Genomic DNA, 20,951 nt, shown 5'->3' on the forward strand with positions numbered 1-20,951 from the left:
TTGGTGACCAAAACTGTACACAGTACTCCAAATTTGGCCTCACCAATGCCTTGTACAATTTCATCATAACCTCCCTACTCTTGAATTCAATACTCCGATTTATGATGGCCAACATTCCAAATGCCTCCTTCACCACACCATCTACCTGAGTATCAGCCTTGAGGGTACTATTTACCACAACTCCTAAATCCCTTTGTTGCTCTGCACTCCTCAATTGTCTACCATTTAATGCATATGACCTATTTAGATTTGCCTTTCCAAAATGTAACACCTCACACTTATCTGTATTAAATTCCATCAGCCATTTCTCAACCCACACCTCCAGCCTTCCTAAATCACCTTTTAATCTATGGTAATCTTCCTCACTGTCCACAATACCACCAATCTTTGTATCATCCGCAAACTTGCTTATCCAATTCTCCACCCCTACTTCCAGATCGTTAATATATATAACAAACAATAGTGGACCCAGGACCGATTCCTGAGGAACTCCACTAGTCACCGGCCTCCAATTGGACAAACAATTTTCTACCACTACTCTCTGACACCTCCCATCCAACCATTGCTGAATCCATTTCACTACCTCCTCATTTATACCTAATGCCTCCAACTTTTTTCCTAACCTCCTGTGGGGAACTTTGTCAAAAGCTTTCTTCTTTTTTCTTCTTTGGCTTGGCTTCGCGGACGAAGATTTATGGAGGGGGTAAAAAGTCCACGTCAGCTGCAGGCTCGTTTGTGGCTGACAAGTCCGATGCGGGACAGGCAGACACGATTGCAGCGGTTGCAAGGGAAAATTGGTTGGTTGGGGTTGGGTGTTGGGTTTTTCCTCCTTTGCCTTTTGTCAGTGAGGTGGGCTCTGCGGTCTTCTTCAAAGGAGGTTGCTGCCCGCCAAACTGTGAGGCGCCAAGATGCACGGTTTGAGGCGTTATCAGCCCACTGGCGGTGGTCAATGTGGCAGGCACCAAGAGATTTCTTTAGGCAGTCCTTGTACCTTTTCTTTGGTGCACCTCTGTCACGGTGGCCAGTGGAGAGCTCGCCATATAACACGATCTTGGGAAGGCGATGGTCCTCCATTCTGGAGACATGACCCATCCAGCGCAGCTGGATCTTCAGCAGCGTGGACTCGATGCTGTCGACCTCTGCCATCTCGAGTACTTCGACGTTAGGGGTGTAAGCGCTCCAATGGTTGTTGAGGATGGAGCGGAGACAACGCTGGTGGAAGCGTTCTAGGAGCCATAGGTGGTGCCGGTAGAGGACCCATGATTCGGAGCCGAACAGGAGTGTGGGTATGACAACGCCTCTGTATACGCTTATCTTTGTGAGGTTTTTCAGTTGGTTGTTTTTCCAGACTCTTTTGTGTAGTCTTCCAAAGGCGTTATTTGCCTTGGCGAGTCTGTTGTCTATCTCATTGTCGACCCTTGCATCTGATGAAATGGTGGCGGCGGAGTCAATTGTATTATTTAAGAAAAGGTTGGACAGGTCTATGGATGAGAAGAAGATGGAGGGTTGTGGGCATTGTGCAGGGAGGTGGGACTAGAAAGGGGTGTTTGGTTCGGTGCGGACTAGAAGGGCCTAATGGCCTGTTTCCGTGCTGTAATTGTTATGTTATGTTAAGCTCACAATTGAACACAACAGGATCTGCAGAGCTTTAATAATGACAAGAGGACACTTGTTTCAGTAGGGAAGAAGTTTATGGAAGATGTGCAAGGCAATTAAAAAAAATAGTGGCGGGTGCCTGAACAGGGTAGAAGTCGATACAATAGTGCATTTAAGAGACATCTTATTGATAGACAAATATAAAGGGCTAGAGCACCTCATGTGCAAGCAGTGGAGTTTGATTTGGGCACTTTCTTCAGCAGAATACGCGGGCCTTAGATCCTTTTCTCGTGCTGCAAATGTTCCATTACTTACTGTTGATAGAAAATCTTGGTTCTCTGTCTGATCCTAAGCTTTTGCAAAGTACTTTTTTGCAGTTTCAATAGATAGCACATCTTACCAATTGACTTTTTCCCCTATATCTTCATCTCTAACAACGAAAAAAGTTGGAAGAAAATACCACGATTATATACCCTTAACACAGAGAGTGCTGTGTTTATGCTTACCTGATATTGTTGATTTATTCACACTGGCTTCAGAATCTGGTGAAAATACTCCCAGTTGCTTTCTCGTCAAGCGATTTAATTCAGTAGCACTCTCAGATCGCTTGAATAAACGAGACATTGAAGATCGTGGCCATGTCTCAGCAATAGGTTTATTCCTCCAGATCTGGTTAATGATCAGATCAAAGGGGGACCTTGATTGCTTGATCATTTTTTTGTGATGCTTGGAAGCTAAAAATAAAAAATAAAAATTCTAAAGCACAACATAGAAGATGTTGAAAATCAAAATAAAAACGATTTTGATTAAAATATACAAGTCAGGAACATATTTTGATAGAAAACTAATTAAAATTGGAAATATTAAACCTGTTTGACACCCCATATGCCACCAGACAGAATCTGAGTAACACAGTATAGCAACAAAGGGTTCAGCTCAAAACCTATGGCTCAGAGCATCAATTATTTTGTTCTAATTTAAAGGATTACAAACCAAGAGCTGGGAAATAGGATGGACCTAAATAGCTTTAGGAGCAAGGAACACAGGGTTCATCAATAACCTCCAACATCCTTTTTTGACTGGGACTGTTATTGTGTAAATACCTTGGATAAGTAGGAATTTGTTAAACATGTCCAGCTGTCAAGATTTTGAAACAATACATATATAATGAAATGGAATGGCAGCAAACTAGTTATGAAATGAGGGAGGTGAAGTGGTTGATACACATCCGTGATGGAGCACTTTGAGACCAGTTAGAATCATTCTATATGACGAAAAACAATAGGACTTATCTTAAAATTCTAAATTGTGGGAAGTTCTATTTCAATAAGAGCAGATTACAGTTGATTGAGACAGGATGTTTGCAGGTTACAGGATTCCTTGCAACTGAGAGGCGTTTTAAAGCAAGATAGAGAGAGTGAAGGTCCAGCAGTCACCAGCAGTCAGAGCAAAAGACAAGTCTGGCAGGATTTGTGAAACTCAACAGATGAGATTTAGCTGGTTCTGTCGTATTAAAGAGAATATTAAAATAATTTAGAATTTAGAACATAAAATGGAAGCCTGATGATTGAAAGATTAAGTGGGGGGGGGGGGGGGGGGGCACCGTGAATGCGTTACAGACTGGTACAACATTCGCAAAGGACCAGCAGATGGCTTTGGAATGCAGGCAGTGCAGATAAGGGATGTATGTTTTATATATTAATCAACCTTGATACAGAGATGTAGGGGAGGGGGCAATAAGGGGTGTTACCTTATATGTAGAATAATGATGTAATCTTTTAGTTCAACTTGTTTACTCAAGTTTATAAAAGTTGATGCATCCCTTTGTTTAGCAGGAAACCCCAGAGACTGCTTTCTAGGCTGAAAGCAGTAAGGGTTCTCTCAGGTTAACTTGGTGCTGTACCAATTCTATGTGCTGTGTTCTTTGCAACGGGAAGTGGCAGTTTCGATACAATAGTTCCATGGAACATTGAACAGTTCAACCCAGGAGTATGTGTGCCAAACATAATGCCAAATCTAACAAAAACTACTATTTACACCTCATAGATATCCCTCCACATTCCTGACTCTGACGCTATCCAGAAGCCTCAAATTCAACTATATATTGTATAAGCTTCCACCACTACTCCTTGCATCTACCACTCTGCCAAATAGCTGTCCTGCAGATTTATTTTAAATTTCCTCTCCATCACCTTAAACACATTTCTACATGTGTGTGATACTTATATCTTGGGGAAAGATTCCAACTGACCACCCTATCTCATTGAGACAAAAAAAAAATTCTGACAGGTCAAGACTGTCAGATGCAAGAAGAATGCTCTGATGTTGGAGAAGTCGAGCACAAGGAATCACCAGCCAAGGATGAGGGAAAACCATAAAGGATTGAGATAGTTTTGAACTTGTGAAACTCCCCAGGACAAAGTGAAGCTGGTTCATTCAATACATTCTAAAGTGAGATGATGTAGCTTTATCGACTGAAGAGATCAAAGGGTATGGAGAGAAAACAGGAACAGGGCCCTGTGGTTAAATGATCAGACATGATTCTAATGAATGGTGGTGCAGGCTGAAAGGGCTGAACCATTTTTTGCTATTCCTACTTTCTATGTTTCCATGATTTAGATACACTGAGAAAGTGGTCCAAGAAAACAACCGATGAAACTTAACTGACAAGTACAAGGTATTGCATTTTGGTAAACTAGTGCAGGATTGGCGCAGTAAACAAGAGGGCCCAGGAAGTGTTGCATATCAGAGATCGAGAGATACAGGGACACAATTCCTTTAGATAGAGTGGTGAAGACATCATATGGCATATTTACCTCCTGTCAGAGTATTGACAACAGGAGAGAAGGATGTCATGTAACACTGAACAATAGATTGGTCAGTCCGCACATTTATTATAGATGGTCATAAAGAAAGACTTCATAAATCTGAAATGTTGCTGGAATTGACAAGCTTGAATTATTAGGAGGCGAACACAAGAGGGAAAGTTAGAGCTTTACAAGATCAGGAGGGGCATAGATAAGGTAAATAGTCACAGCCTTTCTCTCCCAATCCTCAAAGTTGGTGAATCTAAAACTAGAGGGCAAATATTTTAAATGAGAGGGGAAACATTGAAAAAAGAGATGGAAGAGGCACTCAATGTGGTGGGCATATGGAATGAGCTGCAAGAGGAAGTGGTAGAAATGGGGACAGTAGTCATGGTCAATAACACTGACACATCCATCATTCCAGTGACCATGAGCAAGGTGACCTGCCTCAATGATCATCGTCCAGTGGCATTAATGTTTAACATGATGCAGTGCTTTGAGACATTGATTATGGAGCTAATCAACTCCCATCTCAGGAAGAACCAGATTCAATGCAGTTTAGCCATGGTCACAACAGGCCAATGGCAGATGTCATCTTGCTAGCCCTTTACTCTGCATTAGATCACCGAGACCACAGAAGCACCAACATCAGGCAGTTGCTCACTGACCACAACCCAATATTCAGCACTATCCCACCAGCAAAACATGGCCAAACTGAAGGTCCTGGCACTCTGTCCAATCCTCTGCCCTGGATCCTCCACTTCTCTCATTGGCAGACTCCAATCCATGTGCATCAGTAACATCACTTGCTCCTCACTGACTATCAACACAGAAGTACCTGAGGCTTTGTGCTCAGTCTCTTTGCACAACCATGACAGCATAATCAAATTCAGCTCCAATTCCATCTAATAATTCAGTGATGATACCACTGTTGTTGGCTGAATGACTAGAAATGATGAGTCAGAATACAGGATGAAGATCAAGAACTAGATGGTGGGTGCCAGAACAATCTTGTTCTCAGCATCACCAAGACCAAGAAGCTTATTGCTGATATTAAGGAGAGGACCACACATCTGTTTGCATTGATGGGGAAAGGTGGAGAAAGTCAGAAGCTCCTGAGAGTCCATATTTCATAAGAACTTTCCTGGAGTCATTACATCAGGCACACCAATATTTCTACTTTCTAAGGAGTCTGAGGAGACATGGCCTGTTGTCAGATCCTCAGTCAAACTTCTACAGGTGCACTATAGAAAGTATACTGGTTGTTTGCATCATAGACTAGTTTGTTGCTCAGGAACACACAAGGTTGCAGAAGGTAGTATCCATCACCTGGTCCATTTAAAGCTCTAACCCAGGGGTGTCAGACTCAAATTCACGGAGGGCCAAAATTAAAAACATGGACTAAGTCGAGGGCCGAACTAAATATTCATTGAAAATTTTCAACAACATCTGCATGTTTTCTCTTCTTTCAACATATGTAATGTTAAACTTTTTCTTATTAAAATAAATGTTTAATAATAGTTTTGGATAAACTCTTTCCAGAAGCATTAACAAATGAGAAATAAAATATTCAATAAATAATATTTCTCTATAGAGGATTTGTCAAATGTTGCTAGTGTGCTGTCGAATAGTAAAATCTGAGGGCTATTGAGAATGTGGGAGAATAACATGATTCCTGAAACAATCCAATGGGTGACTGATTGTGGGCATGAACTCTAGCAGGGTTATTTGCCATGCCCTTTTTCCATTGGTACAGATATCCTTTGATTTACACACTTTTCAAGTTTTATGCCTAATGAGCTTGTATCCAGGTGCAGGACCATTTTTAACCAGGAATATATTTATCACTGTGACATGAAACTATTGGAAGATCGTTTTATCCTGAGATTAAAGTTCATAATCCTTACTCAGGCCTGTGTGCGGGAGGGCGGGGTTTGCGGGAGATCGGGTTGGACGACGACAGTGCGGGGGCATCGGCTCTCGCTGCAGGGCGGCATCTCGGCAGATCAGCGGCCCCGTCCCCGTGAGTCGCGGGTCGGCCTGCGGCAGGGAGGGGGAGTGGGCAACGGTCCTGGCGAGGTCAGGCCCGAGGCCTCCGGTTCCGGGCGCTGGGAAGCGGCCTTGGCTTCCCCTGACACCGGCCAGGCCCCAAAACCGGAGTCCACGGTGAGACCCTGCAACATAAACAGAGGAGGTGGGGGCGATTAGCAGGCTGACGCCAATGCATTCTGGGATTTGTTTTATTACTGTGCATGCGCTATACTGGCGCCGCGGCCAGCGGGCCACCTCTAATACATTTTTGAAATGATCTTGCGGGCCAGAGTTTGACATGTGTGCTCTAACCTATTTATTGCAGACATTGATGTCAGGTGCTGCTATAAGCAAGCAACCAATATCACCCTGGTCACAACCTCATCTCACTGCTACCTTCCCACACAATTTACAGAAGCTTGTAAACCAGCTCCTCCAAGCTCATACCTTGAAGAATACTTCAGGCCCAAAACATTGGTTACATATCTTTACCTCCTCTGGAGTACTGTTGAGTTCCTCCAGCATTTTTACTACAAAAACAGCGTCTGCAGAATTTGTTTCACTCTTTCAGGTTCAAAAACATTTCCTTTCAAACAACTATCAGGCTATAGGATCTCCCCTGGTAACACATCAGACAACATAAAAAGCCACTTTTTGGCACCAAGATGTGATTATTTATTACCAATTTTATGTATTTATTATCTCATAATTGGTTAGTTCACTTTTATAGATTTTTTTTCTATATATGTACCTGTTCAGCTGCAGGAAGAAATTCACTGTAGATGTATACTTATGATATTTATGTATATGTATGATATGTACGAGAAAGTAATTATTACATGGTTAGGAAAGGGAAATCATGGACAAAAGGGCCTCACTTGTTTAGTATTGGCAAGCTGGGTCAAAAGATCCATTTCTATTCTGTATCCAAGCAAACATCCAAAACAGCACTTGCAATTATAGAACCATGAAACACTACAGCACAGAACAGGCTCTCCAGCACAACTCAATGACACTGAACTATTAGTCTGCCTCTCCCCATTGACTGCCCCCAGAACATGGCCCTCCATACCACTCCCATCCAAATTGCTCTCATCTTATACTTGAGCCCACATTCTCAATTTCAGCTGGCAGCTCATTGTACTCTCATCATAGAAGCAGTTCACCCTAATGTTCCCCTGAAACATTTCACCTTTCAACTTTAACCCACTTCTTCTCATTCTTGTCATGCAACCTTGGTAGAAAAAAAATTGCATACATTTACTTTATCTATACCCCTCAATTTCAAGATTTTATTTACCAAGTATGCACCTCTTAACATCCACGATATGTTGCGAAACTGGGTTTTTATGTAAATGTGGATGTTGTGCAAACACCCTATTAGGCAGGAGATGTTGCTAAGATGGAGGGACGTTACTCCATCTACTCATGCTCAATGGCCACATGACGTCGTCATGTTTAAATTTAGAGGAGATTAGATGCTCAATTTCTGATTTGAATTTAAATTTTCAAACACTATGGGGACCTTTCATGAATTATTTTCAGAATCTGTGATTTGATATGAATGCAGAAATGATGACTAATAGATAATTTATTACCTTGATATGAATTTCTTTTTTCTTTTGCCAAACAGTTTTGTTTTTGGTAGTGGGTTTAGATTTTTTTATAAATTATTACTGTAATATAATTTGATTGATTGAGAAAGCAGGGTACCCTGGATGAGCTGGTATGATCCAAGTGTAATGTATTTTCTTAAACTTTTAAGATGTATTCTTATGTACTCTGTATTATTCAATGTGGAACCTCAATTTCAATAATTATTGAAAAAGAAAGAACCCCTCACTATGATCACTGTCCTGTGGGTCCTCTGCTTCTATTTCTCAAATTTAGGTTGTTCTCCCTGTTTTCTGGTGCCAAAGGTTCAATAACCAATGTAAAAAGAGTTGGTGATAATGGGCAACCTTGTCTAGTACATCTTCCCAGTACAAATGGCAAAAGCATTTGCCCATTTGTCACAACTCGAGCAATAGGATTTTTATAGAAATCCTTAATCCAACCAATAAATGCAGGTCCAATACAGTAAACAGAGTATCTGCTTCCCCGGAGTTCCCCGGAGTGTGCAAATGATAGGCATCGCCATTTTGGGTTTGAGATTTTAAATCAATCCACCATCGGCTCCTCTAACAGGCTGTTTAAACCTGTACAGAGCTGACAGCAGTCGCACTGGGCGGTCGGACCCCACGGGAGCGCTGTGTCTCTGCTCCCTGCTTTCCATGGGTCCACACCAGTAACAGCGCTACTGTTATAGCAGTGCTCCCATTGAAAAAAATTAATAAATCTCAATCAAATCCCACCTCATTCTTCTACACACCAGGCTAGTCCAAAGCTTTTTAACCTTTCCCTGCAACTCAATTCCTCAAGTTCCAACATTGCTTTAAATCTTCTCTGCACTGTGATGTATTATGTTGTAAATAGTATATAGACATGTTTTAAAAGGAGATAAATGGTGGCAGGTTTTTTTTAAAAAAAGTGTAGATCACATACAAACACTTCAAAACAGATCTCATTTAAAATGCCAGAGCTCTGCTCAAGCCAGACAGTCCAGGCTCCGGGTGCCTTTGCAAAAACTTTGAAGAATAAGGTCTTTACAAGTAGGTGTTAATTGGACATGTTGTGGAGTAATGGATTATTGTTTTGAAAAGCAACAGATTAACAAACTTAGAAGGCTAGGTCCAGAGCCGCAGTCGAAGAGGGTCATGTGCTTTTCTCTGTGTGTGTGTGTGTGAGAGAGAGCGAGAGAGAATTGAGTTCTACAGTTCAGCAGCAGCAGCTGGGACTGGAACAGGACAAGCTGGCAAGCTTGGAGAAAAACCCCATTTTGAAAACGAGTTGTGAGTTCTTAGTTCAGCCTGTTCAAAGCCCTTGTAGTCCATATAAGAGGAGAAGGCTGACTGCATGTTTCACTTGAAATCAGGGAAACAAAAAGGAACTCTGGTGAAAGAAAGACAGAAAGAGGTTATCATCTGGAAAACCCTAATGGGGCAAGTTTCTTTGGCACGACACTGAAGTGGCTGATCAGAAGGAATCAGTTGTAGATGTCCAATAAGCAAAAAATCTCTCTGAAAACCAACAAGAACCTTCCCGAGTGGTAACCATTTACCTTTCAAGTACCAAAGTCTGGTGAAATTCATAAATGTTAAATTCTGTGCACAGTCTAAAAATTGTGCACAGTCTAAAAATTGCCTGATACCAGTGAACTTGGAGGAGTGATAAGTGAGATTGGACTATGAATCAAAGAACTTTTATCAACTTACACACACATTACATACACATGCGCTTAGAATTAAAAGGGGGTTAAGTTTATAGTAATAAGTTAAAGTTTGATCCTGTTTTCATGTTTAAAGATAATTAAAAGCAACCATTTGTCTTGGTGAATATCTATTGCTGCTGGGTTTTAGGGCCCTCTGGGCCCATTAACAGCGCTCTTTAAATCTTATTGATTACTGTACTTTTGACCAGAACTGCACACAATACTCGAAAGTTGGCCTCACCAATATCTTACAGAAATTCAACATCCTAACTCTTCTCAATATGTTTATTTATGAAGCCCAATGTGCCAAAAGCTTTCTTTTCATCTCTATCCACCTGTGACACCACTATCAGGGAATTACAAAAGTAGTGGAGAGACTCAGCAGGTCATGCAGCATCTTCAAAGATGACCAATGTTTTGGGCTTGAGCCCTTCATGAAGGTATGAACTGAAAGCAAGTAGGCACCGGAGTTTAAAAAAGGTGGTGGTGGGTGGGAAAGTAGAGGAAAGGAGGGAAGAAGGGGTAGGGAAAAAATACAGGTAAACACTCATAGATGGTTATGGTGGGAGGATAAAAGAGAAATAAAAGCTAAGTGGCAGATGGAGGGGTAGCTTTCTGAATGGAGAGGGAAGGGGGTGGGGAGCCAGAGGAAAGGAGACCTTTTCTTTATATTCCACCTTCAATACCTAAGGATACCAAAGTAAATTTCCATTTCCTGACACCACAGCTCAATTAAAATGCCCAAGTCAAACATGTCAAACCTGTCGAACCAGGCGGAACAGGAGTCCACAGCATTAACCCTTCCTTCACCTCGACACCCAAGAAAAAAAGTGTCATCAAATACTTTATAAGTTTTCCCATTGCAGCACGAGCAATAGGGTTGGAATCTGGCACTGTCCATAAGGAGTTTGTACTTTCTCCCCGTGTCTGCATGTGTTTTAACCGGGGGCCCCAGTTTCCTCCCACCGTTCAAAAACATACTGGGGGTGTAGGTGAATCGAGCAGCATGGGTTTCAATGGCAGGAATCAGCTTCTACCATGCCTGCTCCATAAAAAATGTTGAGGATGAACTATTGACCCAGTGTGAATTTAGCTAAATAAGTCTGCACTGAAAAGCTGGAAAACAACTCAGGTCTTGCAAAAAGGGGAACCAACCCCCCAGAGCCACCCCGTGACTTGTCAGCTTTTTCTCTTCCACCTTCCCACCTGAATCTACCCATGGTCTCTTACTTCTCCATGTTCCTTCCTCTCCCCGCCCAACCCCCACCCCCCCCCCACCACCCCCCCACCATCCGCTTCCTCTCCCCCACACCCAACACGTCTGTTGCATCACGGTGGGGAGTTTGGCTGGAGACAAGCCCAGAAGAATGGATTACTTGAAGGTGAAAGGGTTTCCTTGGATCACACCGCAGAAACATCCGGCACCCAGCGGCTTTTCTGCTCCAGGTCACGGCCCAAATCCCCACAAAGCGCTCACCTGTGGTTTGGCTCCAGCTGCCGAGCGTCTCGCAGGAAGTCAGGGCTTTAAATGGAAGGCCCGACGCCTGGAATCGGCCCCTCCACGGGGAGACGAAGGGTGACGAAGGGAGACTCTCCCAGGGGTCCGTGCGGCGACGGGAGACTCTCCCAGGGGTCCGTGCGGCGACGGGTGACTCTCCCAGGGGTCCGCGCGGCGACAGGTGACTCTCCCAGGGGTCCGAGCGGCGACAGGTGACTCTCCCAGGGGTCCGTGCGGCGACGGGTGATTCTCCCAGGGGTCCTTGCGGCGACGGGTGACTCTCCCAGGGGTCCGTGCGGCGACGGGAGACTCTCCCAGGGGTCCACGCGGCGACAGGTGACTCTCCCAGGGGTCCGCGCGGCGACGGGTGACTCTTCCAGGGGTCCGCGCGGCGACGGGTGACTCTCCCAGGGGTCCGCGCGGCGACGGGTGACTCTCCCAGGGGTCCGCGCGGCGACGGGAGACTCTCCCAGGGGTCCGCGCGGCGACGGGAGACTCTCCCAGGGGTCCGTGCGGTGACAGGTGACTCTCCCAGGGGTCCGTGCGGCGACAGGTGACTCTCCCAGGGGTCCGTGCAGCGACGGGAGACTCTCCCAGGGGTCCGTGCGGTGACAGGTGACTCTCCCAGGGGTCCGTGCGGCGACAGGTGACTCTCCCAGGGGTCCGTGCGGCGACGGGAGACCCTCCCAGGGAGGGTCATAAAACTGAAAGACCAAATATGACATGTTTATCGAGATGTGGCAGCCATATCCGGATCATATCGGGGCGCAATTATAATTATAAATACTACAATAAAAAACGATAATAATAAATGCTGCTGTAATATAAAATCAAGCGACTTCCTCATATAGAATTTTGGATGGAAAACATAAATGTGAGCCCTGTTAGTATGAGGATTTATATTGTGAAAGAGAGTTGGGGGGGGGGGGAAAGAGGGGTTGTTTTGATTTGTTGGTTTTTTGTGAAGAAAAAGTTTTTTTATAAATATATATATTTAATACTGGAGAGTTTTTCTATGTACCTGGGGGAAAAACAAAAATCAAATACTTTTTTTAAATGTGAAATAAAAACAAAGTGATTTGACAAGGACCATTGATAGAGAATTAACAAGGAAGGTCAGGAAACATCAGGGTTTCTTACTTATGATGTTAAGGAAGGAGATAGCATGAGTGCTTAGAAAGAATTTTCTGGGGAATTCGGCACTGAGGTTATATGGGTAGTTCTCAGACAAAATGGAAGGATTGCTTTGCTGGGAATCTATTATATGTCCACACTAGTTAGTGGGAACTAGAGGAGCTGACATGTAACTGAAAGAATAAGAGGATAGTATTACTGGAAGATTTTTTTCTTGCTGATATTGACTAAGTCACCCATAATGCAGAAAGATTGGAGTGAATTGATTAACTATGTCCAAGGAAGTTTTTTTAATCAATAGAAAAGAGGGCCTTAGTGGAGAGGTGCGACACTGGACCTCCTCTATGGGAACAGGAGTGACTGAATTGTCACTGAGGGAGCACATTATGATCACAGGCCATAATTCTATTAGTTTTGAAATAGTTAAGGAGAAACAGAGGACTGGTCCACAAATTAAGATCCTACATTTAGGGGAAGGCCAATTTTAGAGGCATTCGGTGAGAACTTTCAGAGGTTGATTGGGAGAAGATATTTTTTGGTAAAGATGTGGCTGGCAAATGGGATCCATTTAAAAGTGAGAGTCTAGGTATAACATGTTCCTATTAGGGTGAAAGGCAACTCTGGAGAGCTAGCGCAACCTTGTTTGACAAAGGATATTGAGATTGTGACCAGGGGAAAAAAAGGTATAACCTGAACACAATCTGCTAATGAAATCGATGTCTCAAGCAGCATCAGTGTGAGAAATAAATTGGTCAACATGTTAAGCCAAAACCACCTATCTTGATTTAAGCCATTCAGACCAAGAATGAAACCTGTATATGGACAGTTGTGAACCAATTAATGTAGTGTGTCTGAGCTTTCAACCTGGGAGGCAGTTACTTGCATTTGTGAACCCCGAGAGTGCAGGTGACAGCAGAGTGTGTAAGGGAACACTTCAGATGCAGTGATCATCATGCCATTTGTTTCAAGATAATTATGGAAAGGGATAGATCTGGTCCTTGGGATGAGATTTTAAATGGTAAAAGGTCTATTTTGACCGGATCAGAAAGTATCTAGCAAGTCTGGATTGAAACAGATTGTGTCCTGCAAGGGTGTGCTTTGTACTTAACAGATCTTCACAAGTGACATTTTGAGAATAATTTGCATGTTACTGTCAGAATTAAAGACAAGACTAACAAGTATAAGGAACCTTGATTTTTGAAAGATTTTGAGGCCCTGTATTATAAGGAAAAATGGTGTATAGCAGGGAAAAATGAAGTATTTGACGAGTATAAGAAATGAAAGAAAATACTTAAGGAGGTCATCAGAGGGTGAAAAGAAGACATGAAGTTGCTGTGGTAGGGGAAGGAAAATCCTAAGCTTCCACAGATATATTAAGAACAAAAGGATTGCAAGGGACAAAATTGGGATCAGCTATGTATGGAGATAAATAAGAAAGGAGAGAACTAAGATTAAAAAAAACACAAAGCTGGAGAAACTCAGCAAGTCAAACAGTGTCCTTTATGGAGCAAAGATAACGATACAGAGCTCAAGCCCAAAACATTGGCTGGGTATCTTTATCTTTGCTCTGTAAAGGACACTGTTTGACCTGCTGAGTTTCTTCACCATTTTTACTTCAACCACAGTCTCTGCCAACTTTCATGTTTTACTTGGGAAAGAGCTAAATCTCTTTTTTGCAACTGTATTTACTCAGGAGATGGACACATTCTAGAGAAATGAGACAAGACAGCAGCAATGTCATGGACACTGTGCAGATTTCAGAGGAGGTGCTTTCTCTCTTGAGGCAAATATGGGTGGATGAAATCCCCAGTGCTTTTTCCTTGGATCTTAAGGGAGGCAAGTGCATAAATTGTAGTTGCTCTTACAGAAATATTTAAAATGTCTTTAGCCACAGGTGAGGTGCTAGAGGATTAGAGGATAGCTAATGCTGTTCTATTGTTTAAGAATAATTACATGCAGATAGGCCTGACATCTGTAATGGATGTTGTTGGCAGGTGTCCTGAGAGACTGGATAAACAAGTCCTTGGATAGACAGGAACTGATTAGGGTTTGTCAAATGGAGGTCAACAAGAAAATCTACAGATACCATGGTCCAGAACAGTACATAAAAGTACTGGAGAAACTCAGCAGGTCATGCAGCATCCAGTGGAAACAAAAGGCAGTTGGCATTTCGGGCCTGAGGTCTTCATTGGCAATGTCAAAAATCAGGCAGCTGCCTGAATAAAGGGTAGATGGGAGAAGGGGGCAGGGAAGGAGTATGGGCACACAAGTAAGAGGTAATAGATGGGATGGAAAGAAGCTGAGGTGACAAGGGAGTGGGTAGAATGCTAAGAAGGATTGCTCTCTGATACGAAAAGGAAGGGAGTGGGGTTGGTGAAAGGCAGAGGCGAGAGAAACATGAAACTCTGCAGATGCTGAGAAAAGAGAGAGTGGGGAGGTGGCGAATAGGAGTTGGAGAAATCTATATTAATGTCATTTGGTTGGAGACAGTGAGACTGCTTGAGGTGTATTGTTCCTCCAATTTGTGGGTGGCCTCAATTTAGCAGTACACGAGGCCATGTACAGACATGTCAACATGACCATGGAGTGGAATTAATATGATTGGTTACTGGGAGGTCCTTGCTGTTGTCATGGGCAGAGCAAAGGTGCTCAACAAAGCAATCTCCCAGTTCAACAAGAAAGTCTGCAGATGCTGGGGTTGGTTGCAATACACAAACATGTTGGAGAAACTGTAGGAAGTAAAGAGTAACCAATGTTTTGGGACTGAGCCTTTCATCCAGTATTAACCCAGAATATCTTACTGGCAGATATGGACAAATTGGCCCGAAGGGCCAATCCTAAATGAAGTAGACTGGATGGTTTTTATAACTTCTGATTCTACTTGGGAATCGAGTGTAATTCTAATTGACCACTGGAAGTATCTAGAGGCCTTGGAAAAGGTATAGAAAAGATTTACCAGGATATTACCTTTATTAGAGAGTATGAGAATGAGGAGTGGTTGGACAAACTTAGGTTGTTTTCTCTGGAGTCTTGGAAGCTGAGAGGACGCCTGAACAAAGTTTTTTAAAAATTACAAGTGGTAATATGGAGAGTAGACTGTCGCAAAGTTTAAGGTGAGTTGGGAGGGTAGAGTTTAAAGAGACAAGGCTAGTTTTTTTATACCCAGCAAGAGGTAAATGTTTAGAACTGGCTGCCAGGAATACTGATGCAATCAGTCAATGCAATAATTGTTTGAAGAGTCTTCTGCATAGACAAACAAATATGCAGGAAATGAGGGCTATGTATCATGTGCAAGCAGCAGAATTTTGTTGAATTTGGTCATTGTATTTCTCGCAGACAGATGGCCTGGAGACCTTGTTCTTGTGCTGTATCTGAACGACGTGTTATGATTATTCCGATTCAGAACCATTTATCTTGTCTGATTCAATCATTGGAAATTTATCTCTTGTGAACACTTCAACACGTAATATTCCAGTAATGCTGTGGATTTGAACCCTGTTTTACTGGTGAGTTTTTTACTTCAAAAAAGCTTTTAAAAAAAGCACAATTTCTGGAGTCAAAAAATGCTGAGTAAACTCATCTGGCAGCATGTGCAAAGAGAAACAGTTAAAATATCAAGTGGGTGATAAGTGTCTAAATGTGTTGTTTTGTCACGGAAATTTCCTTCCCTGTAAACTGATTTCAAATGTGCTCTTGCTTTTACATATATTATCCAATATCCCAGCAAAAGAACAAATTTCTTATCTTGAGGGACCTCTGAACTTGGACCTGAAAATCCCTCTGTTCCTCTGTACTGCTATGAATCTTGCCATTAATCATGTACTCCACCTTCAAGTTTGATCTTCCATACCTCACACTTCTCCAAGTTGAATTCCATCTGCCACTGGTCCACCAACTCTGCATTCTGACCATATTCTGTGTAACACACACCAACCTTCTGCACTATCTATAACTCTTTCACCCTTCATGTCACCTGCAAAGCTACTGACCCAAGCCTCTGTCCAAGTCAATTATAAAAGTCTCATGGACCAGGGATCTCAGAACAGATTCCTCTGGAATACCAGTAGTCACCAACCTCCAGGCAGAATACATTCCATCTACGACCACCTACTGGGGTCAAACCCATTCTGAATGCACAGAGCAAAATTGACAAGGACCCATGCCTCTTGACTTTCTGATGACCCTACCATGGGGAACTTTGTCAAACACCTTACTAAAATCCATATGACTGGATCCACTTCCCAACCTTCATCATCTTCTTTTGGCATCTGCTTGAAATACTCAGGCTCGAGAGGCCCAACCTGCTTCCCATCAAGCCACGCTGACTATTCTTAATAAGTCTGTGCTTCTCCAAATGATTGTAAATTTTGTCCCTAAGAATCATCCCCAATAGCTTTCCTCCCACTGACATGAGACACACTGGCCTATAAACAACAGTTTCACTCCTGTGGCCAGGGAGGAAGCAATGAATGTTGTCAATTCCCCCACCAATCTCTGCCCTTGCTTCCCGTCATAATCTGGGGTATATCCCTTATGGTCTCGGGGACTTATCTGTCTGAAGTTTGGCACCTCCCTTTCTATTTCTGACCTCGCCCACACTGATGCAGTGAACAATACCTCCGCAATATCTTCCATTTCTCCAGCTGTGCTATGCTCCCTGATTAGCAATGCGACACTATCCATGCCTTTTACCCACCCTTCCTATCTCTTTTGAAACATCAAAACCCTGGAACCTCAAGCAGCCAATTCTTACTGCCAAAGTTTAAAGTTCAAATTTATGATCAGAGGACATAAAATGTTATGAGCCCGGGGACCCCAAAACTCAGCAGCAATAGATATTCACCAAGACAAATGGTTACTTAAACAAAAGTTGCTTTTAATGATCTTTAAACATGAAAACAGAATCACACTTTAACTTTTCACTATTAACTTAATTAACTTAACTTAACCCCCCCCCTCTAATTCTATGTTCATAGGTATGTAACGTTCAGAAAAGTTTTTTTTGTATCAACAACAACCTGATGAAACAACGTTCTCCAGACACAACACGTATATAGACAAACAATACACATGCAGGGCACATAAGTACAAGCAAATAGGTATTGTTTCCTGAATATGAGAGTCTCGGAGGGTCAGTGTGAGCAGTTCCTTTGGTCATTCAGTGTCTTCACTGCCCATGGGAAGAAGCTGTTCCTCAGCCTGGTGGTGCTGGATCTGATCCACCTGGAGCTCTTCCTGGGGTTATCTGATCAATAATAGCTCCCTCAACAGCCCCTAAGGCTAGAGCTGGATGAGGTTCCCACCCTGGATGAGACATATAAGGCAATCGAACAACTGAAAAGTGGCAAAGCAGCAGGTATGGATGGAATCCCCCCAGAAGTCTGGAAGGCTGGCGGCAAAACTCTGCATGCCAAACTGCATGAGTTTTTCAAGCTTTGTTGGGACCAAGGTAAACTGCCTCAGGATCTTCGTGATGCCACCATCATCACCCTGTACAAAAACAAAGGCGAGAAATCAGACTGCTCAAACTACAGGGGAATCACGTTGCTCTCCATTGCAGGCAAAATCTTCGCTAGGATTCTACTAAATAGAATAATACCTAGTGTCGCCGAGAATATTCTCCCAGAATCACAGTGCGGCTTTCGCGCAAACAGAGGAACTACTGACATGGTCTTTGCCCTCAGACAGCTCCAAGAAAAATGCAGAGAACAAAACAAAGGACTCTACATCACCTTTGTTGACCTCACCAAAGCCTTCGACACCGTGAGCAGGAAAGGGCTTTGGCAAATACTAGAGCGCATCGGATGTCCCCCAAAGTTCCTCAACATGATTATCCAACTGCACGAAAACCAACAAGGTCGGGTCAGATACAGCAATGAGCTCTCTGAACCCTTCTCCATTAACAATGGCGTGAAGCAAGGCTGTGTTCTGGCACCAACCCTCTTTTCAATCTTCTTCAGCATGATGCTGAACCAAGCCATGAAAGACCCCAACAATGAAGACGCTGTTTACATCCGGTACCGCACGGATGGCAGTCTCTTCAATCTGAGGCGCCTGCAAGCTCACACCAAGACACAAGAGAAACTTGTCCGTGAACTACTCTTTGCAGACGATGCCGCTTTAGTTGCCCATTCAGAGCCAGCTCTTCAGCGCTTGACGTCCTGTTTTGCGGAAACTGCCAAAATGTTTGGCCTGGAAGTCAGCCTGAAGAAAACTGAGGTCCTCCATCAGCCAGCTCCCCACCATGATTACCAGCCCCCCCACATCTCCATCGGGCACACAAAACTCAAAACGGTCAACCAGTTTACCTATCTCGGCTGCACCATTTCATCAGATGCAAGGATCGACAATGAGATAGACAACAGACTTGCCAAGGCAAATAGCGCCTTTGGAAGACTACACAAAAGAGTCTGGAAAAACAACCAACTGAAAAACCTCACAAAGATAAGCGTATACAGAGCCGTTGTCATACCCACACTCCTGTTCGGCTCCGAATCATGGGTCCTCTACCGGCACCACCTACGGCTCCTAGAACGCTTCCACCAGCGTTGTCTCCGCTCCATCCTCAACATCCATTGGAGCGCTTACATCCCTAACGTCGAAGTACTCGAGATGGCAGAGGTCGACAGCATCGAGTCCACGCTGCTGAAGATCCAGCTGCGCTGGATGGGTCACGTCTCCAGAATGGAGGACCATCGCCTTCCCAAGATCGTGTTATATGACGAGCTCTCCACTGGCCACCGTGACAGAGGTGCACCAAAGAAAAGGTACAAGGACTGCCTAAAGAAATCTCTTGGTGCCTGCCACATTGACCACCGCCAGTGGGCTGATATCGCCTCAAACCGTGCATCTTGGCGCCTCACAGTTTGGCGGGCAGCAACCTCCTTTGAAGAAGACCGCAGAGCCTACCTCACTGACAAAAGGCAAAGGAGGAAAAACCCAACACCCAACCCCAACCAACCAATTTTCCCCTGCAACCACTGCAATCGTGTCTGCCTGTCCCGCATCGGACTTGTCAGCCACAAATGAGCCTGCAGCTGACGTGGACTTTTTTACCCCCTCCATAAATCTTCGTCCGCGAAGCCAAGCCAAAGAATAGTCTTATTGAAAAGTGAAGCAGGCTTAAGGGCCTATCTGGCCTTCTGATGTTTCTTATCTTATTATGTTTTTAAACTGCCTCATTATGATTGTTTATGGATTTGCTTTCTCTGTTTTAGATTTAACTTGTCTCTAATGGTGTGAAGTTCATGAGGAAAACACTGATGGATGAGGCATACATCTAGCTTGATCAAGTGGATCTGAGGAAGAGGGTAGTTAACTGGCACAAGCTGCTGATCAGCTCAACAGAAAGTCAACGAGGAGCTCCATCTGGGTTTAATGTGCAAATCTGACATAGTCTCATGGAAACCTGAAATCTAGCACTTTCATGCTGTCTTGTACAGTTTGTAACTTCCAAAAGACCAAGAGAATGTGTTCCAGTCGAGTTACACTGTGGCTATCATGGCTCCTGGAAGTCCAATTCAGTCAGGTCTTGGACAGTTAAAGGGACAGCATTAGCAAGGAAGAAACCAAATTATGAATGACACATCATGGTTAAACTATAAAAATAAAAGGAAGATAAAATGATGAAAGTACAAACGTACAACTATGGGCAGATCCTGATTCTTGGATCAAATCCATTTCAGGAAAAGGAAATTAATCTTGAGTTTGATCATTAATATGTTGGCACAGAAAATTTAAATGACCAAGCCACCCATTCTACTGTGTGAATATTTCCTTTCACCTATGAAAATATCCGTGTGGTCCTGATACCTCATCATATATACAGTGTCGTTTTCTCCCCCCTTCCCTCCTCCCCTCCCTCCCTCCCCTCCCATTTATTTAAAGTTCAGAATATAAGATACATTAAACCCATCAAACAATGTTGTCACTCATTAAAAATAAACAAGAAATTCCACTGAGTCAGTTCTTTTCATTCTCTTTTCTTTCTGTCATTTTAGGTGGTAGATGTCCACAGTAGGTTTTCTCTATTATGTTTCATGTATGGCTCCCATATTTGTTCAAATATTGTAATGTTATTTCTTAAATTATAGGTTATTTTTTTCTAATGGAATACATTTATTCATTTCTATATACCATTGTGGTATTCTCAAGTTATCTTCTAATTTCCAGGCTGACATAATACATTTTTTGGCTACAGCTAGGGCTATCATAACAAATTGTTTTTGTGCACCATCCAAATTGAGTCCAAATTCTTTGTTTTTTATGTTACTTAGGAGGAAGATCTCTGGGTTTTTTGGTATATTGCTTTTTGTGATCTTATTTAATATCTGGTTTAGATCTTCCCAAAGTTTTTTCACTTTCTCACATGTCCAAATTGCATGAATTGTTGTTCCCGTTTCCTTTTTACAGTGAAAACATCTGTCTGATACTGTTGGGTCCCATTTATTTAACTTTTGATGTGTAATGTATAGCCTGTGTATCCAGTTATATTGTATCATACGTAACCTCGTGTTTATTGTATTTCTTATAGTTCCTGAGCATAACTTTTCCCATGTTTCATTCTTTATCTTTA

At 43.0% G+C, this 20,951-nt stretch overlaps 1 protein-coding gene and 1 long non-coding RNA gene across 7 annotated transcripts in view; one reads left to right on the plus strand and one right to left on the minus strand.

The window, feature by feature from the left end:
• Positions 1-11,608, minus strand: part of LOC138742786 (leucine-rich repeat-containing protein 31-like) — an 83,154-nt gene extending 71,546 nt beyond the window's left edge. For 5 of the 6 annotated variants that reach the window (XM_069897718.1, XM_069897720.1, XM_069897719.1 and 2 more), the window contains exons 1-2: positions 2,700-2,836; positions 2,103-2,330 (exon numbers count right to left, since the gene is read on the minus strand). In XM_069897718.1, coding sequence (XP_069753819.1) covers positions 2,103-2,330; positions 2,700-2,727 — 256 coding nt within the window. In that variant the 5' untranslated portion in view covers positions 2,728-2,836. Of the gene's footprint in view, positions 1-2,102; positions 2,331-2,699; positions 2,837-11,221 lie in introns of those variants that run through there. The other variant, XM_069897717.1, reaches the window with a different exon arrangement.
• On the plus strand, positions 11,021-20,420 carry LOC138742790 (uncharacterized). The gene is made up of 3 exons (XR_011344407.1): positions 11,021-11,126; positions 15,713-15,882; positions 19,594-20,420. It is a non-coding gene; the product is annotated as an uncharacterized lncRNA (long non-coding RNA).
• Positions 20,421-20,951: the final 531 nt, after the last annotated feature.

This window comes from Narcine bancroftii, chromosome 9, assembly GCF_036971445.1.
Source record: "Narcine bancroftii isolate sNarBan1 chromosome 9, sNarBan1.hap1, whole genome shotgun sequence".
NCBI lineage: Eukaryota > Metazoa > Chordata > Chondrichthyes > Torpediniformes > Narcinidae > Narcine > Narcine bancroftii.